This window comes from Otolemur garnettii, unplaced genomic scaffold (genome assembly GCF_000181295.1).
Source record: "Otolemur garnettii isolate 467f Iridium unplaced genomic scaffold, OtoGar3 scaffold00014, whole genome shotgun sequence".
NCBI lineage: Eukaryota > Metazoa > Chordata > Mammalia > Primates > Galagidae > Otolemur > Otolemur garnettii.
The window spans coordinates 29,270,927-29,297,798 of NW_003852409.1; the positions used below are offsets into that span (position 1 = coordinate 29,270,927).

The 26,872-nt window shown below is 51.3% G+C and overlaps 1 protein-coding gene across 1 annotated transcript in view; it reads left to right on the forward strand.

Annotated features, from left to right (window-relative positions):
- Nucleotides 1-26,582, forward strand: part of MVB12B (multivesicular body subunit 12B) — a 173,288-nt gene extending 146,706 nt beyond the window's left edge. Inside the window, exons 8-10 of the mRNA XM_023510574.1 lie at nt 8,886-8,941; nt 11,462-11,521; nt 26,212-26,582. Of these exons, the coding sequence (XP_023366342.1) occupies nt 8,886-8,941; nt 11,462-11,521; nt 26,212-26,298 (203 nt within the window). The 3' untranslated portion in view covers nt 26,299-26,582. The remainder of the gene's footprint in view (nt 1-8,885; nt 8,942-11,461; nt 11,522-26,211) is intronic.
- Nucleotides 26,583-26,872: the final 290 nt, after the last annotated feature.

Below are 26,872 nucleotides of genomic sequence, written 5' to 3' on the forward strand. Positions count from 1 at the left end.
CTGCATATTCAGACCATGCTTACAGAGGCTGTAGTCGCTCTTAGTGCCTTGGACATCAGTTCTGCTTTTTATTCTACATTTCCAAAGCCCCTTTGGTCGCCACTCACTGCAGAGTTTCAATGTTTGTTCACTGTGGACAGAAGGCACAGTCACCTACCCAATGGCCCTTAACCACTGAGGCACCTTTTACTCACGTAGAAAAGTGTCACTAAGTTGGTTTTTATCTTTACTTTGAGCAAAATGCAGCTGGTCTCTTCCCCAAGCCATTAAATATAATATTTATAAAGATTTTTTTTTAAAAAAAAAGCTCTTTAATGAAATGTTCTCATTGGTATACTTTGAGTTTCTCTTGGGTGTGGACTGTGGACCCGCCTTCCCACCCTCCTCCCTTAGCTTCTAGAGAACTTCCCTGGACCTGTCCAAGGTGCAGCCAAGCACTCCAGGGCCCCAGACACTGCAGACGTGGAGAGATAAGGTACCTTTCAGGTATTCTGTGTAGAGATGGGGCCCATGCCAGATAGAACCGCAGAGAACTCTCCTTGCGGTGTGAAATCACTTTTATTTTGAAGAGTGCAGCATGGGGGACTAACCTAGAAAAGTCACCTCCTGACACCTGTGGATAGTTTTCTTCACTGTGTTTGGAGGGCTCTTTTGCAGGGGACATCAGCTTCCTTCCATCAGCGTGGGCCTTGCTTCAAAGGCCGGCTTGTTTTGTAACACCAGAGATGACACCTCAGGGAGAGCCAGGGTCTGGGGGCCCTGTGAGTTACCCCTCTGCCAGCATTGATTCCCCACCGTGAAGGTCTTTGGATCAGGACTCTCAGCCCATGGGTTATGTAATTCAGTATGGCCACACTTGCGTTACTGTGTGAAAGCCTAAAGAATGGGATGGACCACGGAAGGGCGTTGTCCCCTGTGCAGCAGCAATAATAACGTAACAAGGGAGAACTGTTATGGAGCAGTCAGTCCCCACCGAGGGCTTCATGTTTTTATCTCATTTAAACTTCATACCAATCCAGGTATTGCTATTTCCATTCTTCCACAGTTGGGGAAGAGAGGATCAGAAGGATTAAACACATGTCCTCAATCATACAGCCAGTGAGAGGCGTGGCCTGATCGCTACTGCTCTGTTCAGAAAATTGCAGCCACCTCCCATTTGCTAAGTGGCTCCCGGTCAGGCCATGCTTAGTCCCTTCCTGTCTGCTGTTTCGCCCCCTCACAGCAGTCCCACAGAGTAGTTGTGCTTTTCCTTGTTTGACAGACAAAAATCTGGCTCAGAGGTGAAGTGACTTGCCCAAAGCTACACAGTTAACAAGTGGCTTAACTTGCCTGTTGCCTGTGCTCCCTACTGCCAGGGTATTGCCTGGTGTGGGGGACTCAGAGGGTCCTGGCTGTGGCCAATAAAAGTCCCCTTTTGGCTTATGAATAATGGCAAACAAATCACTTTGGGGTTCTCAAAGGAAGTTGTTTGGCCCCATGTAAACTCAATGGGAATGTCACTGAGCAGACAGCTCTGAAGGCATCAACGGATATCTTCCAAGGAATGTCCCCAAAGTGAAATCACCAAGAAAGCAAAACAGTCTACATGTTTTGATTTGCAAATGAGTTTTGAGAAATGGCCTTGAGATGTTGAGTCCTGGCATTTTTCCCACCACAAATTGTAAAGGACTTTTGAAACCCCTCAGGAAAGGAGAAAAGGAAGGGTTGAGGTTGGTGGTTATTTACATCTCCAAGTCCCAAGCACGCACACTGAAGTAAAGGCCTCCCACTGTTCCAGTTGCATTTAATGTTATTTCAAGAATGACTGTCTACCAGCGAGCACTCTTGGCCCTCACCTCTGCAAGTGCTTTTGAGATACTGTTACTTGAGTTCATGTAACACTGCTTGACAACTTTAAGCAGATAAGACTTGAGATGCTGGTAATGGAGGCATTTTTTCTTAATTTTACCTTTTTACCACATGACTTTATGACTCTTTATCAAGCATGTTGAAATTAATCTGTATGTTGATTAGATTCTGCTTACTGAGATGTCAGTGTGGAAGGGGTTGGCAGCCCTGAGCAACTGTGGGTCTTCCTGGGCAATGGGGTGGTCCTAAGTCCAGAGCCCTGGGGAATTAGTCAGGAGTGGGTTTATGTGGAGCCTGTGGAAGCGTAAGGGTGTACATGGAGGGGAGAAGCAAGAGATGGCTCTGGGGGGTTGCCTTGGCAAGTAAAATTATAGTTCCCACACGAGGGGAGGACGAGAAGCTATCATCCCATCCCGCTGCCAGGCGGAGTTCCTGCAGATTCATGGCAGAGCTGTCTGTGCAAGCAGGAATCCAATTTTATGTCCAAACAAATACAGCATGCAAATGGGACTGCTTCCCCTAGAATAGCAAAGGCAGGTATTGGGGTCAGCTGGCAAAAAAATCCCTACCACCCCCTTTTTCTTTCATTAAAATAGGGGGTGGGATTAATACAGTAGCAGATTAGAGCTTTATTTGTTTAAACCCTGCAGAATCTGTAAGCATTCACAATCCTCTTGACTTGTAGTGCCTGATTGTAGAAAGAACAGTTGAATGAGCTCATTGTTTTCTGGTTTTTTTCTTTAATGTATTTTACAAACACTCTGGTGACAGGCCTGACATGCTGATTTCTATGTACTCGCTCTTCAGTTTGGGATTACAGCATTAATAACAGAGTTCCATGCATCATGCCATTTTTAAGCATGATCGTTATGATAAAGGGCATATACTTAATTACAGGCCTGCTTAATTACAGCTCTGTTGAAGCTCGTTTGTTTAGGAGAATGCTAATTGCGCTATGGAGCCCGCAGCACATCCTTGCTTTCATCTGCTAGATGTTACTGGATGCTGTGGATCAGCGTTTTGTTAAAAGTGCCATCAAAAATAAGAAATTAAAAAACACACACACAGAGGAAGAAGAAAACACTGGCCTGGTCCTGAAAGGAGCCCTGCCTGGCACATGGCTCTGAGTGACAGCAGAACCAGAGTTGGCCAGTCAGCCCTCCCTACATGGTGGGCGCTTTCCCTCCGTTCCTTGTCTGATCTCCTTTCTTTTCACCTTCTCTGCAGCCCTCTGAGGGAGCTGCAGTATCACCCTAGTGTTACAGACAGGGCATTTACGATGGCCAGGGGAGGTGAGGTGGCCCACGCACAGCCACACATCTGTGCCTGCTGAGCAGCAGGGAAGACCCACATCTGCTGAGCTCCCAGGCCCTGTCCTTGCCACCACAACCTACCACAGGCCAGCACAGGCTGGACTCTGGGTTTCCATCCTGGCTCCTTCCAAGCCTTGTAACTCTTTTAAGCCTCAGTTTCCATAAACATAGCTTGCAGACCTCCTGTTAAGGGCTGAGTTACTGCATGTGTGCTTGTGACCTCTAGTGTGGGCAGTAAATAAGAGTTTCCTTCCTTTTTTTCTCCTTTGTAGAACTGAGCCAGGGAAGAATTACCATTACCTCTCAGGGTTGGGGGCCATTGTCATGTCACACTGAAAGTTGTGGGGCTGGAGAGGCCACTGCGCCCAACATGCCACCTCTGGCTCCACTGAGGAGAGAACAGGCTCCATCCCTGCTTTTGGGTGGTGACCACAGACCAGCCAGGCAGTATCAGTGAGAAGCCCTGGCCAAGAAAGGCCCAGGGGTGGGTGGTAGGTGCAGGTCAGGGATGCAAACGCGCACCCCGTGTGTGGCTGTCAGAGTGGGCCACTCAGCCACAGCTTTGTCTCCAGCTCCTGGGACAGTGTGCCAACCTGAGTGGGACTCAGCAGTAGCCTGAATGCTACAATGGATGTCACAGCTCCAGAACAGTGAAAACAAAATACCAGGGTTGGCTGGGGAAAAAGAAAGGAAGGAAGTAAACATTACCCTCCCAAGAAGCCAGGATGAGGTGATCCGTGGACACTGTTGGATCACGTGAAGAACATATGCCATTGATTTTAAGATACGTTCGGCAAACATCTTTAAAATATGGAAAGGTGGCCCAGATAAGGAGAGTAGCAATGGATGCTATGGAATCAGGAGGGGATTTAGCGGCCCCACAGATCAGCACTCTACTGAACACTCACAGCCCCAGCCCCCAACATCGACTGTCAACCTGGGCCCTTGGGCCAGTGCTGCTTGCTCTCCCCAGTGTTGGGGTGGGGACGGCCTCACTGCATCTTCCCCAGAGGAAGGTGAAGTCTCTCCGCAGCACTGGGTGTGATCTGTCCAGCCCCTCTTCCTCTGACAGGTCTGAAATGTGTTCTCTCACTGATTCTCTTCCCTCTTGTGTCTTCTCCTGTCTGAACTAAGCCACCTCTTTTGCTGCACTTCACACGTGCCAGCCCCACACTGGGCTCAGGGGACGCCAGGCTGGAGCTAGGATGGACAGAAATGGGCAGAACTGTGCCTTCCTGGGGCATCACACCTGCTTCTCCTTCCCTCGTGTGGCCTGACTTTGGGTTCCCTCACCATCTGACCTTCTCAAAGGGCCCCAGGATGACCCCTGAGAGTACAGTCCTGGCCACACTCAAGCTCAGGGCAGACCCAGACAGGCAACTCCTCCTCTTGGGCACCAGGACTACAAAACTCTCACCTGGTGATGCCGGCCCCGCTTCACAAATAGCCAAACAAATCACAACATTGACTTACTCGATCCCAACCACGGCATTTTCCTCCCTCCCGTGTCATCCCAGCTAATATGGCTGTGAGCCCCAAATGCAGGACTCTACACTGACTTCTAGTAAACGCCATCCGTTAAGTTTAGCCCGTGATCCCAACTTTTTGAGATCTTTATTGGATTCCACTATGTTATCTAGTTTATAGACTATCCACCTAGGCTTCCCATCAGCCACGTGTTAGATAAGCATACTGTGCGTGTCCTCATCTAAGTAATTGATAACACCCTGGGCACCCTCCAGAGGTCACTCAGTGTTAACATCAGTCTATTAATCAGCTGTTTAATTCAACCAGTTATGGATTCTCCTAACTTCAACATTACCAGCCACATTTATCCATCTTGTCTACATGGATAACATGAGAAATTTTGTCACATGCTTTGCTGAAAGCCACATCTTTCCTCCTGCCTTAACCTAGCAGATTTGATGGGCAGATCCGTGGCTTGGTTCCTCTCACTGGCCCCTGGTGGTTGGGAGACCCCGTTTTGTGAGAAGGTGAGGGTCCTGTTCCTTGAGCTCCAGCTCCCGCTGGGGGCTTCACCCCCTGGATCCTGGCCAGTTGTCTTTTTTCCTGAGTTTGTTCAAGTCTGTCTTCTGTCTGATGGTGCCCATCTTTTTGTCATGAACTCTGACATAGAGCAGTGATTTGTCCCAGGGTTCCTGTCTCCATCACTGTGCCAGATAGCGCCTTCTTGCAGGAAGGACAAAAGTCCCCACAATGCCGTCGCCTCTGCCCCTGGCTCAGCTGGGCCGAATCGGCCGCCAGGTGCTGCAGGCCACCACCACCCCCCCCCCCACTGCTGTTCCTCTGACAGTGTCAGGAATGAGTCTCCCCTCCCTCCTTCCCAGGGGGCTGTTGCAGTATGTTCCCCTGAGAGTATCTCTTCTCAAGAGGCTTTTCTGTGAAGAAATTACCTTCTAGCCTATCCGAGGGCCAGAAGGTGTGTTCACGTGGGCGGCTGGACCATTGGCCCCACAACTCCTCAGGTTCCCCAGAAGGTCTAGAAGGTGGCATGGGGATGGGCCCCTGCAGGGAGCCTCCGCCACCCCGACTGGGAGGTGCTCTGGGCCCTCTACCCACCCCTGAGCACCGAGTGGCTGAGAGACGGCCCTGTCAGGATTGCAGGTGGGCGTGTGTTTGCACTTATATGTACACACATCATGTAGATGTGTATTATGTATCATAAGATCTACATCTCGTATACACATTAAAATGCTAGTGTTATTGTATTGTTTTACAAATTATTTTTTCACCTCCATTTTTATGTAAAGCCCTCCAAGTCAGGCCATCCAATCTGGACAAACTCATTCCCCGTCACCCTTGCCATAGCTGGCAGGCAGGAGCACGGCGCCATGGGAGGTCAGGCCACCAGGCCCAGACAGACGCAAGTCTTATGGGATGGCCGGTGTTTCTGAATTCTTCACTTTCAAAGACATGACCTTCAGCTGGGAGGAGAGAGACACTCCTCGTGAGAGGAGGAAAAAACTACTTAAAGGAGAAGGGGTTTTCCTTGAAGTGAGGGGGATGTTTTGGAACTAAATAGAGGTGGCAGTCACACGACATTGTGAATATTCTCAGTGCCACTGAATGGCTCACTTCGGTTAACTTTATCTTATGTGATTTCACCTCAGTGGATTACTGCTCTAAATTTCCCTCCCTGCTTAGACCTTCTCAGTGTCTAGAAAGTGATTCTCAGCCTTCTTCCATCCATGGCTCTCATCCCCAGCATCAGCAGGGGTGGGTGGTAGTCATCTATTACCCGAGTCATCAGGTTAGATACATGCCCCAGGCCAGAGCCCCATTGCAGGGGGCCACCCTCCCTCCCCACCCCAGCATAGGCAGAGGTCAGCCTCGTGTGGACCCTCTAGGAGGGGAGGCTCAGGAAGGGCTTCCAGCTGGAGAGGCCCTCAGCAGACCCCAGGAGGCCAGCAGAGTGTATACATGGAGGGCATGAGGGGGAGTGAAGGTGGCACAGGCAAGGGCCAAAGGGCCTGAAATGCACCCAGGACCCCATTTGGAAATCCTACCCTGCTCTAGCCTTTAGGACCGCCGGCTCTGACCAGAGTGGAACCCCCTTTCTCCCTTACTCTCTCCAGTCCCAGGACTCCCCAGCTCTCAGTTCCCAATGGTAATCAGGTCTCTACAGATCACCTTACCACCTTTTTAACACAAGCTCTTGAAACACAGGAGGTCTGAAACTCAACCTGAAAAAATTGCTCCATACCTCATTGCCAAATAACACTACAGATGGCTGGAAGTGACAAGCCATGTAGGTTCAGGAATCACAGGAGTGGTAAAGGATGCCGTGCCATCTAGGGCTTTGGGGTTGCGGCTTCCTACCTGCTCCAACTTCTCTGAAGCTCTGCTTCAGATCTATAAAATGTTCAAATGATACGAGCCCCTGACCTGACTCAGGAAGGGCTCAGAAGTCAGCCCTTGGGGTACGTCAGTGCCATATGGGGTAAGCGTTGGCTCATGGCTGGCATTGGGCAGACGGTGCTGGGAGCTGGTAGGAGCTGGTTACCTCAACCTGGGTATTAGGTGGGACTTGGTTCTGTCCCTCTCTAGAAGGCTTTGTGGCTTTTTGAGGGTCCTTTAATCACTGCTGAATTTTTTTCGGCTGTAAATGAGCACATACACTTAGGTGCCCAGATTTCACTGGTGTGTTTGAGCGTGTGATGGGCCTTTCCCCTGCCCTCACCTCTTCCGGACAGTTCAGGGAAGGTGCCGGGCACCTGTGATGCCAAGAGGCCTCTGACCAATGTCTCTGTCAGAGCCCAGCAGCCTGGCTTCAGGCAGGAGGGGAGGGAGGCTTCAGGGCAGTAGCTGGGGCCGGCTAAGCTATGTCTGTTTCTTCACACTAGCCAGAGAAGGTCTCATTGAAAGGTCTCAGTGTGAATGAACACAGTTGAAAATGAGCCATTTGACTCCTCCTGCCAGTCAGAGAAGAGTCGTCCTGACTGTGTTTCTTTCTCTACTTCCTTCCTCCTGCTGCCCTTCTTTTGCTTCTGCTGCTCTTTATTGGGACTGAAAAAAACCTGCCCACCACGCAGATACCAGAGAAGTCTCAATTTCAGGGCATCTTGGAGAAACACAGAATATAGTTTCCTGGGGAACCCATTCACCAGGGCTCCCATTCTGCTCACTCCATTTCTCTGAAAACCACAATTTACCACAAAACCACAGCCCTTGGGTGAGGCCCCAGCCCTTACCGCTGGGCCCACTCACTCCTGACTCTGCTCAGACGTCAGGAGAAGTCTCTGCCCGGGTCCCGGCCACCCCTGCGAGGCATCGAGTGTTCACACTGTGTGTGCCACACTGTGTCTTGTGCAGTATGACCTGGTCCTCCCGTGTGCCCAGGCTTCCAGTAGGGCATGGAGCCAGAGTCCTCTCTGACGCTGTGGGTCACAGACACGGAGAACACTGCCCACAGAGGCACGCTCCAGCGTGGGGTTTTCTCCACATGCCTTAGTAGTGAAGACCTGGGACAGGGTGCAGGAAAAAAAACTCCCCTTTGGAGCCCTGTTTTCATTCCTTGTGTCCCTGTCCCACACCCTTGCTTTCTTATCCTGTTAAAATCACTGGCGCACCCGAGTCAGCCCTTGAGGTCCCAAGACTAAGCAGCTGAGAGTCAGCAAAGGTGAACATCACCCCCACTTGCAGAGCACCCATCTGTGTCTGTACCAAACCGGGGCCCCACACATGACACTTCTCACTCCAGGCACAAGCACCCCTTTCCGTAGGCAGTGCCATCCTCCTTTTAAAAGCAACTTCAGTCCTTCATCTGAAATCAGGGCTGTGATCCAAACTCAGTTAGACTCCAGAGCTACTCTCTCCCATAGGCCCGCCAGCAGCTAGTGAACGTCTTGTGATGGTGCCTTCTGCTGGCCTCCTTGTGGAGCCTCTGTCCCCCTTTGCCTGCTATCAGCCCCTGGTTAAGACCCACCACTTGCAAGTTGGAGGCTAGACTTGGGGCACTGGGGGGCCTAGGCCCGGCCTGCTCTGCTCCCGGAGCTCTTATCTGGCTGATGTTGGGGGATGGTGAGGCACCTGCTTCCTCACCAGGAGTGGGGGTGACGCCTGTCTCACCCCAGGGCTCCCATCCACCTGTGCTGGGTGTCAGCTGCTCCCTGCCAGAGACTTGTCCGTCCTCTGTGTTGACGTCTTCGGTCACTGGACATGGACAGTGTCTTCAATGCCATTTTCTTCTTTTCTCTTTTGCAGCAATGGATGGTGTGCCTTTTATGATTTCAGAGAAGTTTTCTTGTGTTCCAGAAAGTGTAAGTCTTATGCATGATTGCCCTTCCTCTGCCGCCCCTAGCCTGAAGTCCCTCTCTCCTGATTTCCACAGCGTGGGACTGCCCTGGTGGCCCTTACATTCCCAGCCCCCACTGGACTCACATCTACCTGTGTGGCCTCTCTCCCTCTGGAACTGACCCCTGTAGCCCAATGACAGTGACTTCCTGAGGGCTGGGGAGGGTCTGCTCATCCCTGGCCCCTTCAGCCAGTACCTTGTGCCTGAACAGTGAAGAGAAAGAATGTCTGAGGGATAGGAGGAGAGCGATACGGGCTGGCAGGCAGCTTACGTGCAGCCAGGCTTTTCCTGGTCACACGCAATGGTAGATAAACTGAACTTGGCCTTTGTGACAGGTCTTTGTTTTTTAAATCCAACTTAGTAAGTTTGGTCCTTCCTTATTTAGTGGTGACAAGTTCCCCTCACAAGGGAGTCTGCCTGGCTAAGCGCTGTGTCCTGTGCTGACTGTGTCCTGCTCTGACTCGGAGGCCTCTGTGTGTGTGCAGAGCTCCTCTAGCTGTGGGCTTCTGCCCACACCAGGCCACCGCTGACTCTACAGTACCTGTGAGTACACTCACACAGGCTGGGCCCCGAGCCATCATTAGTGACAGAGGGACAATGAGCTGGCCAGGCCTGAAGGCTGGACCCCAGACCATGCAACGTGCCACCTTTCACAGCACTGTGGGGCTCTGTGCTGGGCTGGCAGCCTGGCCTAGCACTCCTGAGGTCCTCACTGAGGTGGCACCTGCCCCCAGTATGACAGTGGCCCTCTCTCAGTAGTGCCGGCCCACTCCATGCCAGCTCAGGAATCTTGTTCCTGGTTTCTATCCTTTCTGCAAAAGTTTACTTTGAGTAGCTAATAAATGTGAAGGCCCCAGTTTGGGCACCAGCTAAAGAATCCTTCAGTGTTTTTCTTGGATCCAGCTGAAAACCACCCGGCTTACGATTTGACCTGCTCTGTAGTTTCCATTTTCATGAAATATAATAGGCCTCCTCTGAACCCTTCTGGTAAGCAGCTTAATCTTGAAAAATGCTCATGACGTGACACGCAGAGCTTGAGTAACTTCAGCCGACTCCACTCAGCCATGTTGCCATGGAGATGCTGGCACCTCTCCCGCCGGTCCCTGGGAGAGGCTACTCTGTCCTGCTCACCAGCTCCAAATTGGGAAAGTTTAGTGGGGTAGTTAGAGCCTAATGATACAACAGCTGGACCTCTGCTGGGTCCCGGGCAACGCAGGCAGGCAGCCCCGCTCTCACACCACTCAGGCTGGCAGCACAAAGAACTGACTTGTTCAGCAGCTACTGGCAGAGCAGCCGGGGTAGTGTCTGGTTCAGTGGCTCTGTCCCAAGATCACCCTAGTGAAGATGCTGCTGCCCGGTGCTGCCGACTCAGCAAGTGCTCAAGGCCTGGGACTTGGGCCAGGCCCATTGCCCAGCACATCCTGCTCACCTCATTGAGTGTGTGGCTGAGCCGGGAGGGCTGGCCCACAAGGCTCTATAAGAGGCAGATGATGCGGGGATTTAACCTGCCGCCACATCTCATGGAAGCGTGAGCCTCGTTTGAATCCAGTCCTCGGACTACAGCGCCAGTCTCGCCGGAAATCCCTGCCATCTCAGCAGAGGCTCTAGGCCCACTCCCGCCCCTGGGCTGCTACACTTCAAGACCCCTCAAACACTCAGGCTTCACCTGCTCATCCCAGGCCACCAGGAAGCCAGCCACAGGCCACTCTCAGGAGCACAGAACATTAGCTAACGTGCCCCCAAGGGACTCAGACAGGGGGCCTAACAGACCGGGCTCCCTCTGGGCATTTCAGCCCAGGCTTCGTGGGCCTCCCACTAATTTGATTTTTTTATGCTGTCTGTTGAAAAGCCAGTATTTTCAAAGGAAGGTCCCCAAGCATCACGGCATTTTAGAAATGCTCATTATAATGCAATGTTACCATTTTTTTACCACACTGATTTCTCAAATGGTAATTGTTGGGCAGTTGTTTCATTCACCTGGTTATTTCCAAAGTTCTGGAATTGCCCCCAGCTCCTGTCCTGGGTGAGAGACTCCTGCAGTTCCTCAGACCCACTGCCAGGGTACAGATGGAACAGTCAGGGTGGCCTCTGGTGAGAACCTTGGGCGCTCCCACCCCACAGCTGCAGCAGGAGAGAGCACAGCTGAGTCTGCTCTGGCAGAGGGAGAAGAGAGGCCAAGCCGGCCAGCTGCACGCTCAGTCCTCCAGGAGCCCCAAGAGGCTCCTGGGTGCTGCAGCCATATGACCCAGCAGTGGTCCCCAGCATAGGGAGCTGGCCCCACAGCCACAGCCCTGCAGTGTGCTCTCGTCACTCCTCCCTATCCCACTAACAACCAGAGCTACACAGACGGGCTTCCTGCGGGAAGGGGTTGGAGAAACTCGAGATCCCACAGGACAGTTTAAGATTTCACAATGGTCATGCATAAAAGTAAACGTGAAGGAGCTTTTCCAGCCATTCGGGAGGGTGACTTGATCTGTATTTTCAGATGCAGCCCTTTGATCTCTTGGGGATCACCATCAAATCTCTAGCAGAAATTGAGAAAGAGGTAAGGAGGCTGCCCAGAGCAGGGAGGGTGGGGAAGGAAGGGCAGATGTGGGTGCCCATCTGAGTAAAAACACTTCCATGTCAATCAAATTTACCTCATAGAAAACATGACTCACTTCTCATATATTTATAACGTTTGGTCAAATACGACCAACATCTTGTCTTCTCCGTGTCAAGAGGTTTCAGTGACAGAGCCACCAATTCTGCTTCATTTTAAAACATGTCTCAGCTTAGAGGAAGTGGAAATTGGGGGACGGACACAGGGCTGACTTTCTTCCCCCTTTTGTTTTGTTATTTGCTCCCAGGAGGCCCCTTGTGATGTAGAGGAGGGGTCAGCGCACCATTCACTAGGCTCCATGAGCACGGCCCCACTGGCAGCCTGGTCTCAGATAGTCTATAAAAAAGCAGGCAGGATTGGAGTACAGCGGACTCCGAGCAGAGAGCTGGGGATAATGGAGCCTCCCTGGAGGCCAGACCTGCAGTGTCCCCTGTTTTGTGAGCAGGGAAGTGGGGGCTCGTCTTTTATGTACAGCAGGTTGTTAAGCAGTCGCTTGCCGCAGCCAGCTCTCCTCTGAGAGGAACATTTGTCTCAAAGATGGAAATGGTAGAACCATTTCAATATTCTCCATTCCTTTGGGTTTTCTCTTGTGTACCCAGCTAGCAGAAGCAGGTTGCATTATTGAAAGATGGCGGAAATCAGGGAAAATTGAATCAATGTAGTACAACAAATTTCTAAACCTGTCATAACAAAAACAAGACAAAAAAGTCCCCCTTTGTCTTTGATTTTCAGTAAATCATAAAAACTAAACCTGATTGTCACCTACAGTTTTTTTTGTTTTTTGATAACTTAGGGGAAAGATGGCTGACTGGTGCGTTAGAAATACAGGTGCACAGAGAATTTCATGTCTGCCTTTCTCCAAATCAAGGGGCGACTCTGAGGGCCCCTACATATGAACACTGCCTGTCTGCCTGGTGTGGTGCAGCTGGCTTGCAGGTGGTGAGCAGGGCTGAGGTCCTGGGAGGGACATCTGGACCAGCCAGGCTCCACCACTGCCTGGGGGCCAGTCACACCCTCTCTTTCAACTGAGGATAACAATAGAACCTGTCTCTTAGGGGAGTTTTGTGGGTGCTAAATGAGTATATGTGGAAATAGCTGGCAGGCAACAAGTGCCCCATCCCTGTGGGCAGGTGTGCAGCCACCCAAGCATCCAGCTCTCTAGTCCTGTCTTCCTCTGGCCTTCTGACCTATGGCCCTAACATAGCACGGTCTGCTTAATCACCTGCTGAGTGCTCACTCAGGGTTTTCAGGCTTTTCCTGCATTATTTCCATTTCCCATACTGTGCTGACCAATGGGGAGAAACTGAGACTCCTAGAGGCAAAGTAACTGGCCCACGACAAGATGGGAGGCCCCGGGACAGAGTGGAGCAGGTGAGGGTCCCAGCGAGGACCCAGAGCATGCCGTAGGAATCCTGTACACCACAAGTGTCCAACCTTGTTTTTCCTCCGCCACCCTTTGGAACAAAAGGAGTTGTCTTGGGCCACATAGGAAATACACAAACACTGACGAAACCTGAAGAGCAAACAAAAGTCTGTGCATACTCTTCATGATCTCCAACACCACAGATAAGCAAAAAAAGTCCTCACAAAATCAGTGTGTGGCACGCAGGCTGCAGGTTGGACACTCCTGCCATAATCATAATCCTCTACCCTACGCTAAGGACTAAAATCAGGCCCAAACACATGTTACTTCAGAATGTACCGTCTTGATGTCAGGTGCTCAGAGCCAAGGTGTGGCTGCAGAGGGAGTCGCAGAGCCAGGAGGATCTGGGAGCCAGGAGAGTGGGGGCACGTGCTCTGGAGTCAGCCACCCAGGTCTGGCACTCAGCTCTTCCACGTAACCACTCTGAGCCTGTTTCTTTTTCTGCAAAATCAGAACAGTGATAGAAATATGTACCCCATAGTATGTATTGTTTTAACTGAGATGGCCCCATAGGTGGACTGAAGCAGCACCTGCCTCCCTGACCCCTGCTGTTGTCACAGCCTCGATCATTATTCCTGTTCTTATCCACATGGGGTGGGCACCAGAGTAGACCCACCCCGGCGAGGCATGTCACGCCGCTCTGTTGCTGGGGGCCCAACTGACCAAGGCCAGCTGTATTTCTCATTTTCAGGTCTGTATTCACTGTTGAAGTAAATTCAAGTTGACATAAAGAAAATGTGGGGAAATGGGGAGAGGTTAGGAACATTAAACAGGGCACAAAGGGTCCACCGCAGTCCGAGGAGTTTCCATTTAACCTGAGTTACCCACCCCAGCCATGCACTGCATTTAACGGTGATCAGTATGTTGATGGCCACACACTCTGGTGAGCTGGCTCCTTCTTCTGCAGCAGTGTCAAGGACTTTCTCCATGAATAAACCTGAAATTGCTATTTTTAGCTACTGCACTTGGCCTTTCTCATGAGAGCTGAGGTCTGAGGAAAAGTGGTGTCCACAGCCTACTAGCCTCCGCTCTCGGGCTCTGTGTGTTTGACCCCAGAGCAGCTGGGTGTCCCCTAGGTCGGGATGCCGCTGCTTTTGCTCCATTTCTGAGGGATCTGGTGAGAGCAAGAGAGATCTCAGCTCGGAAATTTGCTTTGCCCACTAAAAACCTTTGTATTTTACACCATAAACAAAACCAGTAATAATGATAGAATAAGTAAAGGTGGGGACTGCCTCTGGGTTTTGGGGGCACAGACCCATGAGCACACATCTCCACTGGCCCGTAACACCTCCCTGATCTGACCGGGTTCCCACACAGGGCGAGTGAGCCCAGCATCCTGCCATGGAGATTCTCTCCTTTATTCCTCTATGCCCTGTGGAGGAAGTGGCATCCACCTGTTTTATGGGAGAAGCCTGGACTCTAGATGTTCAGTGACCTGCCATAGGGCTATGGAGGCATCACTCAGTTGTTGAGCCCTTCCCAGCCTGCCCAAACCTTGCCCCACTCCCGTGGGGCTGGGCAGCAGCCAGTTTGACACTGCACAAGGGCAGTTAGCGACCTCATAGGGCTTTTGTCCCCAAAAAGCCCTTATCATTCTCCCTGCTGCCCAGACAAAAGGCTCTATGTGTTTGGGAGCCTGGAAAAGTGTAATTTCACAGCCAAGCCCTGTGATGAAGCATCTTCCCTCAGAGTGAGAAGATGGGCATATAAATATTCTCTGTCTCTGCCGCTCTTTATTTCCCTTGTAAGCAGTTGCCCCATTTCTCCAGCTGATGGATTCCCATTGCAGCCAGGGTGGGAGCTCCCTAGCTCTGCAGCCCAGGCGTCAGCTTCTAAAATAATCCTGTGGCTTGGTTGCCTGTTTACCCTCCCCCTACCCACCGCCCCATCCTGCGGTTGTCCCAGCCTCTGTCGCTGACCTGCCACCCCTTGCCTCAGATCTCATGGCTTTTAGAGGAGGAAAGGGCTCTGGCAGGTGAGCGCCTTCCACTCCATACAGAGCCATTGCCCCGACAGCTGCCAGCCTCCCAGTAACCTCACCACTCACCTGCCCTTCAGCAGGTGCCCATCAGCAACATGGCAGAGGAAGCGCTCATTAGCTTACCAGGCTCCTAGTGGAGCAAACAGCCTCCATTTTCATTCGACTTTAAAGCTGAAAAGACGAGGGAGAGTCTAATTAGTAAAGGGACGATCTAATATTAATCACTCCCTTAAAATTGACAAGGGAGGCAGTTCATTTAACCACTTAATTGCTACAGGTTTTTATGGGCTGCTGTTTGCAGACATATTTAATGAAGAAGTTATAAATCTAAGGGAGCTTAAAATTTTAATTTTATACCTAAATATTTTCCTTGTTCTCATGTTTGTAGTCAATCCTCAAGAGTGTAGTCACGTGGAATGTTCTTTAAATGAACATATTTGCTAACTGGCGTGATTTCAGTTTTTAAAACATTGGTTCCAGCAATTAGGCATTTTTTTTCAGTTCCCAAATGACTAGAGAAATTCGTCTTGATTATAATTGCTCTTAGCCACGCATATCTAATTTGTGTCTTTTTAAGTGTTAATTAGTAAACAGTTTGAGCTGACATCTTTATGTGTTTGTGTGTTGAAAAATGGGGCTTATTGCTTATTTAGCTTGGGGCCGATTCCACCAGCATTTACGTCATGATGCTGAGGTGAATTAATGAAAATACATTTGGCAGCATGAGGTAGGAAGAATTTTTGAATTCAACTTTTGGGTGTCTGCTGTGCGTGGGCTTCTGCAGACTCCTTCATATAGGAGGTTAGAGCAGATGGGGACCTACCTCCAGCAGGAAGAGAGTGAGGCAGAAGACTTTCATATTAGTAATGAAATGGCAGAATCCCAATTTTATAAGAGCAAAATGTTCATATTCCAGCACAATTGTTCATTCTTTCTACTTTTGGAAAGCTTTCATTGTGCTTATTAATGTTAGCGAATTTTGTGCAAGGAAATGGTGCAGCCGGAGAATGTGTGGTCCCTTTCCACCATCTAGTGGTAGCATCATAAACTGCAGCAAGAAATAGGGTGCCTTTTCTCTACCTTTGAGATTATTTTCACCAGCCAGAAAGAAATCTGCTTACTTCATCTATTAAATAAAAATTAGGTAAATGATAGAAGTTAACCTATTCTGCTTTTCCTTTTACATATTGTTTAAAGACACAGAGCTGCCATTCAAATTCCTACGGAGCTTTGTTTCAGAGATGAGACAATTCCAGCCAAAAACAAAGAAACCTAACAAATGAATTAAATAGATGGCCTTTCTGAAGGCACAAAAGAAATCTTAGTCTTCTTCTGAAATATGAGATGGAGCTTGGGACCACAGCTTTGTAGACTCCCTAAAAGTCTGACTGCAGCTTAGGAACCTCTGTGTCAGACCACAGACAAGATCAGTCCTCTTCCCATAAATTGTGGAAGACCTTTTGGGCAGTTTATCATGTTAAGCAGCTACCCTGCCAATTGGAATTCGATTTTTTTTGTATTTATTGTTTTCTCCTGAGCACCAACGTTGCACATATTTATAAAATGCAAATATTATGAGAACACGCAAAGGGTGAACACCCCCTGCTGTCAGCTCCTGGGGCACACACACGTGCAGACCTTCCGTGGACTCATACCCAGGCTCTGGGCTTGCTTTTGGACTTGTCATACGTCTTGTACATCTTCACACGTCAGTTTGCAGGTCTGTCTCATTCTTTTTAATGACTACATGTTGTTCCCTTTTATGATTATGCCATAATTTATTTCACCAATACACTATTGATTGATTTTTGAGTTGTTTCCAATTATTCACTGTTACACTGCTGCAGTAGATTTCCTTGTACGCCTTCCTTTGCTCCCCCGAGCCTTTCTTTAGAAGAGTATATAATAGTACCATTTTGCCTCCCAGAAAGGGCGGGCCCATTTAAAGCCTCACCAGTGATAATCGAGGGGCACTTTCTCCACATCCTCACACTGGCCAAGCATCATGGGAATTTTTAATGTTCAACAGTATTTAATTAATAACCTTTAGCCACTTTAAGAGTTGAACATCTTTTCATGCTTACTGGCTGGCTGTATTTCTCTTGCGAACGCCTTCTGTTTGCTCTTTACTCAGGTATTTTCAGTGGCTTATTTAGTTTTCTACATGTTTTTGAAGAGCTCTTTATGTTTTAAAGATAGCAGCCTTTTCTCTACCATACGTTCAGACACATACACACTTTATCTTTTTGCCTTACTAATGATGTGTTCTGCTATACAAAAGTTTTAAACTTCTGTGGGCAATTTTGTCTTTGTTTTAATTTGGGCTTCATGTCACATTTAGATTATAAAAACAGTCACCTTCTTTCCCCCTGCTCTTTTATATATTTGAATATATTAAAATGTGGCATATTTTTCAACCACTTAATCCACCTAAAATTTATTGGGATGTAAGAGTAGAACCAGCTTTATTTTGTCTTCTAGTATAAGTCAGTTTTTGGAACATTGGAGTTTTTTCTTCTGTGACTTCTTTATCATGTATTTTCATATATGAGTGGACCGGAGGATATTTACTTGACTCCATTCTGCTCTATTCTATTAACATACTGTTTTTGAATCTTACAGATTTACAAGTTTTAATATATGATAGAGTTAGTTTCCTCTTATATCACTCCTAAGTTTTCCTAATCATAATCACATGATGATTCTTCCAGTTGAACTTTAGAATCTTTTGGGGGGGGTCACAAATAAAACCATTCCGGCCACTTACTGGATCTGCATTGAATGCATAGATTAGTGAAGGCATGATTGATGTTTGCCACAGAGTATCCAGAAACAAGGTGTGCCCGGTTACTCAGCAGAGGGGAATGGTTTTCTTCATGGAGATTTTGCACATTCCTTTTTAGGTTCTGCCTAGGCGCTTTGTGTTTTTGTGGTTCTGTGGCCAGGACCTTTTCTCTCATTCTGTTTTCTGTCCCTTATTCATAAAGAAGCCATTGACTTCTGTATTATCTTTGAGCTAGCTTTCTCACTAGCTGCTTTCACTGTTTCCGACAGCTCTTCAGTTGCTTTTCTTGGGTTCCCCAGACAGGCAGTTCTGTCCTGTGTGAATACTGCCCCAGCCTCCTTCCGCACAGTGTCTGCCCCCATCCCTGTGGGCCTTTGTCTGACACCAGGCTACCTCAGGCCTCTGGGTCTCCTGTCTCACCCATGCTTTCAATGGGAGTTTCAATATTAACCTACAATGCCGCGTTTCGTCACGCTGTATGTAGACATACTTCTTTTTTTTTTTTTTATCATGTTAGGCCTTAGCCATCTATTTCTATTTTCCTAAATGTTTTTTGTTAGGAATAGATGGTGGCTTTTGATAAATGTCTTTTAATCATCTATTGAGATGGTATTTTTTTCCTCTGGGGCATATTAATATGCTGGATTGTATTAATAGAGTTTCTAATTCTGAGACTCTGAAAGTCTCCCCTCTATCCCCCACTGACCATCCTTTTGGGTTTTGTAGGCAGCAATGTCAGCTTAGCAGCAGCCACCATACAGATTTCCCACAGTGGCCCAGGACATTCCTTGTATACATAAGAAGCAGGCTGAGCCCAAGGAAATAAAGCTGGAACAGAGATGATGTTTGCCAGACAGAATTACTGCCCTGGTTACCATCGTGAGTCATGAAATTGAAGTCAAGGTGACTATTTGGTCTTCTGCAGGTTCTTCTGGGATGTTTCTACCCTTTTTTTATGCTTTTGGAAACTTTTACCCCTCAAGTTTTAGACACATAATACCAAAGAAGATGAACTAGTAGAAGGCTACAGCATCAGAAGAGTACGCATCAAGGCACAGCAGAGAGGGGAGGGCAGCTGCCCAGAGTGTCCCCACAGCACCTTGTGTTTCCATCCAGCAACCATGCTGGCAGCCAGGCTGATTTTAAGTATTTTCTACAAATAATCGAGGAGAGGGGAATACAAATACCCACGTCTTAGATGGTATTCGGGCGAGTTCTGAAAGGCTGGCTCAGTAGGGCCCCCGGAGTTGTTTGTGGACACAAAGGGGAGTTTATTCTGATCACCCAGCAGCCCACAGCCCACCCACGGCCCCACCTGGGCAGGCCAGGCCAGAGGTGGGGGCCGAGAGAGCAGGGCCTACGTCCCCTCCTGAATCATACCACAGTCTTCAGTCCCACAACAAAATGTGCTTTCTTCCATTTTTCTCAAAATATGCAGTCTTCCCAGTCTATCATTGTCCTGCTTTAAGGAGTCAGGTCCAGGAAATACTTCACATCCTTGTTTGCTTTGTCCCTGTCATTCCTGATGCACACAGTGTACAACCACGGTGATAAATGGTATCAATGCCCTCCCTGCCTGGCTGGGCGCACTGTAGGGAGTGGTGGGGACTGCAGCAGCCCAGAAGGCACAGGCCTCAGGAAGGGAAGCGGCTCCCACCTGTGTGGGGCTGTGGTTTGCTTTCTGAGAATGAGAGGCTGGAACTGCCATATCCCTCTATTTTTTTCTCAGTGATATCTAGATAAATGTTGGCATTTTATGCAAAGTCTCTTAACTTTTCCATGTTTGTAACTATTTGGAAAACCATGTGAGCTAGCATGGCATGAGCATGCAGCTTGTACACCATCTGTGCATAGAGAAGCAAGTATGAATCACGCCTAGACTCAACTTGCCCTTCCACAGGGCTGCCATGGGCACACCCTGGGTTTGGTACTTGCCACAGCAATTACTATGCCACAGGAGGGGTACGGTGTCCCAGAGGACCCAGGGCTAGACCAACACTCCTACTGCCACAAAGGACTGAAAACCAGAATGGCTTCTACCGGCCCAAGAACTGAGCCCCTAAACCAGCTGCTTTCTGTCCTTTGCAACCTGGGCCCCAAGCCTGATCTGCCCCTCCACTCACCATCTGTCTGCCTGACATCCACCCATGAGCCATTCATTCCTTCATCCCTCTGGGCCATGACCTCTCCCAGCCCTGGATCTACTGGAATGGCCGGGACTCCCCAGCCACCCTGCACCTGAGGAGGGTGTGAAAAGTGTCAGGGGAGCCCGGAGGGTTGTGATGTGTTCCCTCCGGAAACAGGGGTGGTGCTGCCCAGAGTAAGTGCCCCTTTAGCTTGGCCTTAAAGGACAAATGGGAGCAAGAGTGTTCCTGACAGAGCAGCACTTGGGGAGGCCTTGGCATGTTAAGGAGCCAGTGCTGGCAGGGGTAAGGAGGGGAGATGGCAGGGACTATGTGTTGGGAGACTCCTGCAGAAACCACTCAGACCTCAGCACATGTGCATGCAGGGTGCAGGGCTCTGTGCTCTGCCACAGGGTGGAGGTAGGAGTCACTTGACTCCTGCCAGACCCTGGGTGGAAAGTGCTTTGTGAGCTGAGAGTGTCCTGAGAGTGAGCCCTGAACCCAGGGGGGCAGGCAGGCTAGGGCAGTAGGCATCGTCAGGGATAGACCAGAAGTGGAAGCACCACTATGCCTGGGCTTGGAGCAGAAAACAGGAGAGACAGGTGCTGATGAGGAGTGACAGAGGACAAGGACAGCTGTGCTCAAGGCCCCTCTGGGCAACTCCCATGCTGTGTGCTATACCAGGTAGTGGGCATACCACAGTGCCCAGATAGACTCAGCTCCTGCTTCCAGGGCTCATGGCAGGGGCTAAAGCAGGCTAGAAGAGGGGACAGACCACATAGAGGTCCTCATCCAACCCCTCCACTTAAGTGACACCCTGGGGCTGGGGCTGGGCTGGGGCTCTGGCGCTACTGCCCTCAGATTAGAACCAGGATAGAAACACAGAAGTGGCTTCCCAAAGGGTTCACAGGACGCTGGCTGATCCCTCTGTCTACAGCTGACTGTGTGATAGCTGAGGGCACCACCCAGCTGTGCCCTGGCCCCCCCTGGCCTTGGACAGAGGCTCAACACTCTGAGGCTTGGTTTGTCACCTGCAGTGGATCAGACACAGGTCGAGGCCCAGGGAGTGAAGATTCTGCGCCAGCACACTTCCGGCTCCCATACACCTGGCCACCATGTCTGGTGGGTTCCCACTGCACAGCCTCACCCTCACCAAGGGCAGTGACAGGCTTGCAGCTTCCCTGAGCACCCCCACCTGCAGTGCACAGCCTTCCTCCAGGTGAGGCGAAGCCCTTTTCATCCTCTCTGTGTCCAGGCTTCCTGCTGCTTTTTCAGATTCCTCTGTGGAGCCCTAATGCAAGTAGGAATAGGGGTTTCCATGTTAAAAATGAGAAGAGTAGGACCACAGCATGCTAGGCAGCCTCAGGCCCATCCCTTCAGTTGCTTGAAGGAGGGGAAAAGTTCGGGGCCTTCCAATCCTGACCCTTGAGCAGAGTCACCTGGAGTCCTTGTTAAAACATATGCCCATGCCTACTGAACCAGAGTGCCTGGTGAGGGCATCGGAGTCTGGGATAAAAACCGGCAGCTGACCCCGCTCCAGCTCCCACAGGCCTGCTGGCTGCGCACTTGGGGTGCTCCCAAGAGAGCTGTGCTTCAGGGTGCCCAGCAGTGTGGGTGCCCCATGGCATCTGCCTCCCTCCTCCCTCAGAGGGTTGAGCTCCCAAAGCCAGGCTGCAAGAAACAGATGAGAGAGACTGGGAGCTCCTCAGTGAGGAAATTCCCAGAGGGCTAGGGCTGTGGGTGAGGAAGCTGAGTCTTTAAGTCTTAGACACAAGATAGCTGATTTGGTGGCCTTGGCCATGGGAATGCCTGGGATTCGGGCAGGGCTGGTGTGTGGGAGCAGACAGGGGAGAGGCTGGGAGAAACAGGCAGGTGGGGCCACTGTATAGAACCTCCCAGCCACCCCCACCTGTGCTGAGGCTGGACCTCTCTGCTTCCCCAGGCCTGCCCTTCACTGTCCAGCCACCCCTGCCCCAGATGCTTCTCACTGGCTTGAATATGGTCCCCCTTTGTTCCCTCCCTGACTCTGGGCCACACCCTTCCAGGGCCTTTGGTGATCCAGCTTGTTAGCTCATGAGAGGTGGGTACATAGCACCTGTTTCTGGGGGACTCTTTGTGTCCCTGTGTAGTCCTCTACTGCCCCAGTCACAGGGACCTCAGGAAGTCACATCCTTCCTAGGGCCTCAGTTTCCTCATCCGCAAAACCAGGGTGCTGGGAACAACCCCTTACCACCTGTTCTCCACCAGAATACCCTGACATGATCATTCCTGGGTCAGGGGAGGGAGCAGAGCTGAGAGGACAGTGCCTCCCCCTCTAGTGTGACATACTCAGCTAATCCTTTCCAGGCAGTGGTTCTCCACCTGGCTGACTATTAACTGGCTAAGTGCCTTTATACATACTGACACCCTCCTGCCCCTGTGCCACTGAGACCAGAACCACCCAGGGGAGCAGGTGGCACTGCAGTTAAGACCTTTGATTCAGGAGCATAATCAGGGCTAATTCTTCTTACTCTCAGGTGCTCTCCACACAGATTGCCCTAGATGGCTCACACTAGCCCTTTGTGAGTATACTAGTAGGTTCAGTCACCCCCTTTCTGCCACTGAGCTGGGGCTAAAGTGACTTTGCCTCCAAGGTGCAGCTGGCAGCTACAGTTGGCACCTCCTACTGACAGGATACCATCCTCACTAGGAAAAAAGACTTTGGGAAGCTGGGACTCTCACACTGTACTTGGGCCTGAGAAGCATGATGCTGTCAGTTGCAAGGTTCTTGGGGTTCCCAGGAAGCCCCCCAAAGAGCCCCTGACAGTGATGTCTCTACTGGCAAAGCCCCCCCAGTCCTGGGCTATGTGTGACTGCAGTGGCAGGCTGTGTCCACCAGAGGGCGCCCTGGCCCAGCACTGCTCAGCTGGACTCGGCTGAGCAGGCCAAGTGCTTTTTAATTGAAAATTTTTTTAATTCAAAAAGGATTTGCTGTTTGTACGCGAGTGCAGGTTTTTCTTATGCAGGAGACTAATGTCTTGAGTAAACAGATCCCGGTCCAAATCCACCTTCAAAGGTACTCAATGTTTGCCCAAGGGAGTGAAAGGGCTTCCAGAAGCGGCCTAGTCTCTTGGGCAAACATGGCAGGGAGGAGCAATGGGGCAGAGGACAGCGTCTGCGGGAAGGGTTAGGCAGCCGGAGGGGGATTATGTCTGAGGACATATGTTGAAATTTCATTTGGGGAGTTAGAGAAAACAAGGGGGAGGGTAGTGCTTTTCTCCAGCCAAGATAACCTAAAAAGGGAAAAAATCCCCAGGGAGAGAGGGGTGGGAGGGGACAGCAATCTGCACACCCCGGGTGGGGGCGAGGGTCAGTGTGCTTGGGTCAGGAGAGGGAAGTGTGCAGTGGTGACTTCTTCTTGCCCTGGAGTGCAGTGGAATAGGAATTTAGCAGTTCATCCTGAAGGCCCGCCCATGCCCCCTCCCTGTGACTCTGTGACTAGAACAGAGACACAGGGTCCCCATCACAGCACTTCTGCCTAGTCAGTCAGTTGCTCACTCAGGCTTGGAAATTTCCTGCTCCTCCACCTACCAGCTGAAAAGTCCAGCCCTGTGGGCATCCAGAGTTTGGTCATCAACTTCCTTTGATTGACCTGTGGCCTAACCACCCCTTGCTCCCTGCCACCCCCAGGAGCCTGGTACAGTGGTTTAGCAAGGCCTGGGACAGGGGCGGAGGGTACAGCCAGACCATCTGTCCTACAGTTGCCTGCTCCTGCCAGGTCCTGGCCCTGGGCCACCTCCTTTCCTCTCTTGAGTGTGTTGCTTCACTCTGATGCCTGCCCCTCTCTGCCCACTCTATCCACATGCATGGATAGGGTCATGGAATTGTCTAAACAGGTCCCCAAACCAGCAGTATCATATCAGCTGGGAGCTCTTTGGAAATGCAGATCTCGGGCCCTACCCTAGACCTGCTGAATCAGGATCTGCATTTTCCCAGGACCCCCAAGGGGGGATGCTAAGGTAGACAAGCCTGCTATATCTTGTGCCCTGGATGCCACCCTCTCCTGCCCCTGGAAAGGGTCCACACCCACCCTTGGGCAGCTTTCTCTGGAAACTTGGTCCACCAGAGCAGCTCCTGCTGAAGTCACCAAGCATTACCAGCACAGACAGCCTCAGGGGGCAGGCTCCCCCACCTCATGCCTCTAGTCCTTCACCCCGAGGCTGCAGCCTTATCCTCTTAACCTTCTGACTCCGTGGGCTGTTCTTGAATCTCCCCCACTCAGCAGCCCCACCACCACCACGTGTGCAGTTCTCCCCACCTTCATCCCAGGTTCTTTGCTGCCCTTGAGTTCTCTCCCAACCCTGGGCTGAAGGCCTCACTGTGCACACATGGTTCCTTGGGAACAGCCGCCCCAGGCCTCCACCTCGACCCCTCAGTCTCACAGGAGTTTGCACAGTCACTGTCCCCTGCACCCGCTGTTCTCAGTGCCATCCTCTGCTTTCTGGATGTGGAGGACGTGACCTACCCTCAGCCCTCCTTGCTCCCTCCTGCAGCCCCCACCCCATTCAGTGCTGGGCGTGTCCGTGTCCCTCCCCGGTTACCCTACAAGCCCTGGACACAGCATAGGGCGGATATTGGTGGGTGCTGCTGAAGCCCACCAAGGACCAGCTGGTGCCTGCAGTGCACATACCCGAGCAGCCGCCAGGTGGCAGCATCCTCCTGGCCTTGGCCCCAGGAGAACCCGGTGGCAGGATGAGCTCACTAAGGCCCAGAGGGTCCTGCCTTGCTCTCTCCACCCTGTCTGGCAGCAGATGCTGTCTGTCTAGGGCCACGCTGTATTGTCAGCATCTCCCGGACCCTTTAGCTCTGGGACCACCAGGTTCTGCTTAGCCCTTTTCACAAATGGCCAGGGCAGCCTCAGCCCCAGCCTGGACTGTGTCTGTGAGTTGTTGTGGGTCAGCCCTTCATGCAGGGGTGCTGTGGACACAGTGCTGGGTTTGGCAGTACTGGCTGTCACCACCTCCTACTGTCTTTCCACTTTAAGAGAGGAAAAGGCTTCAAAGCCCTGCTGTGTCCCTTCATTCTCCAGTGGCTTTTGGTCCCACTCTGCCCCAGAAGGCCCCTGGGTCCCTCCTTTCTCAGTGTGGTCCTGGGAGTGCTCCCTGCCATGGGCTCCTGCTCTGGGTGGGTGGGGAGGGTAAGCAAGGGCACAGGGACTCCAGGGCCCTGCCTGTAGCCAGCCATGCTCGATCTCCAGCTGGCAGTCTAACCAACCACCTTCCTGGCAGCCTCCCATCCTGTCCACCCTGCTTGCCTATCCCTGAAAGGGCTGCATCTTGTGGTGGCCGAGTTGAACTAGGCAGCTCTGGAGAGCCCTTTCCTGGCATTTCTACCACTAAAGGTTCTTTAAGTACTTACAGTGTTTGACAGCCACTGACATAATCTCAGCTCCTCATTCCTGAAACCAGGGTGAGCACTGGGTTACCTTGGTCTAGTGTTCCAAGCCATCCCCACACCCCAGCCTACCAGACTCTACAGTGACCACTGTGCCTGCCCTCTGCCACACACAGGCCTTGCGTTTGGGTGTTGAGAACCCAGCAGGCTCCCAGTGCCCAGCAGAGGTGCTCATCCCTCCTCTAAACTCCCATCACACTTGGAACTCATGCCCATGATCCAGAGCCAGCTAGGTGAGCTGGATCTCTAGCATAAGGCTTAAGGCCTTACAGGGCAGAGGACAGGTCCCCTCTCAACAGCCACCTGGTCCAGCTGTGTGGACTGCACAGGGGTCCTCATCAATGAGGCTAGGGAGTGGCTCTTGAGAATCCTGTTAGGGAAACATGTGAAGGGCATGGGCCATGTCAGAGGTGGCCCCTCCCAGGGTCCTTGGGTCACCACACATTATCATCAGGCTGAGGCCCAGCAGGGGGTTCTCAGAAGCTAGTGGCCATGGCTGGCCTTGCTCAGGTTTGGGGTTGAGTCTCAGAGCCACTCCTTATTAGCAGGACACAAAGAACAAGGCTCTCAGCACTGGCCTGGCAAGCGACACCTCCTAAGTGTTTACTGTGGTGCCGTAGGCCTCGCCTTGTGGGGAGCTAGTGCCAGCACAGGAGCCTGTCGTCCCCAGAGCCACATCTGCACACGTGCACACACCCCATGTGCACCCACACCATAGGCACAGAGCAGGCTCCACTGGCACCAGCCCAGCCAGTGGCTCTATGTTCAGGTGCTCAGTGAGGTGGCCTTGGGGCCTCTGCCTGCTCTTGGTGTAAGGCCAGGGAGCGGCTTTCTCTGGCGTCCCATGAACTGACTATGTCTCTCTGTCCCCCCACCCCACCCCTACAGTATGAGTACAGCTTCCGCACAGAGCAGAGTGCCGCCGCCCGGCTCCCGCCGAGCCCCACCAGGTGCCAGCAGATCCCTCAGTCCTGAGGAGCCAGCAGCAGCCGCCGTGTGGAGCAGACGCCACCCCTGACTACTGACTGGGCGCTGGGGCTGTGAGGTGCTCCCCTCCTCACCCATCCCTCTGCTTCCTCCCACCGCGGCCAGCCCTTTCCTTGCTGCCCAAGGGTGGCCAGAGACACTGGGCAGATGAGTGGACACTCTCTGTCATCAGCTCACCTAACATGACACCCCACCCTCCCTGGGGACATTGTTCATAACCACGACTAATCTGTGTGTGCTGTAGTGACCAGCAGCTCCTAACATGTCTGTGTGGTGGCCAGTTGTCCTATAAAAGCCTCACCCACCACAATCACCCCCAGGGCCCTGGGCAGTTGCTCCGCTACCCAGTGATACCTGTTGGTTCCCTATGCTCATGTGACCTCCCGTGGCAGACACCACTCAGCCTGGAAGACGCTGGGGGCTGGCATTTTACATAGGACTGCCCCCCCAGGGCTCGCTGACTATCCCCGATCAAGGCTGCAGAGGAACAAGTCCCTCTCACCACTGAACCAGGTGCCCCGAGCGTTTCAAAGCAACCCTGTGAAAATATGGCGGGAAGAAG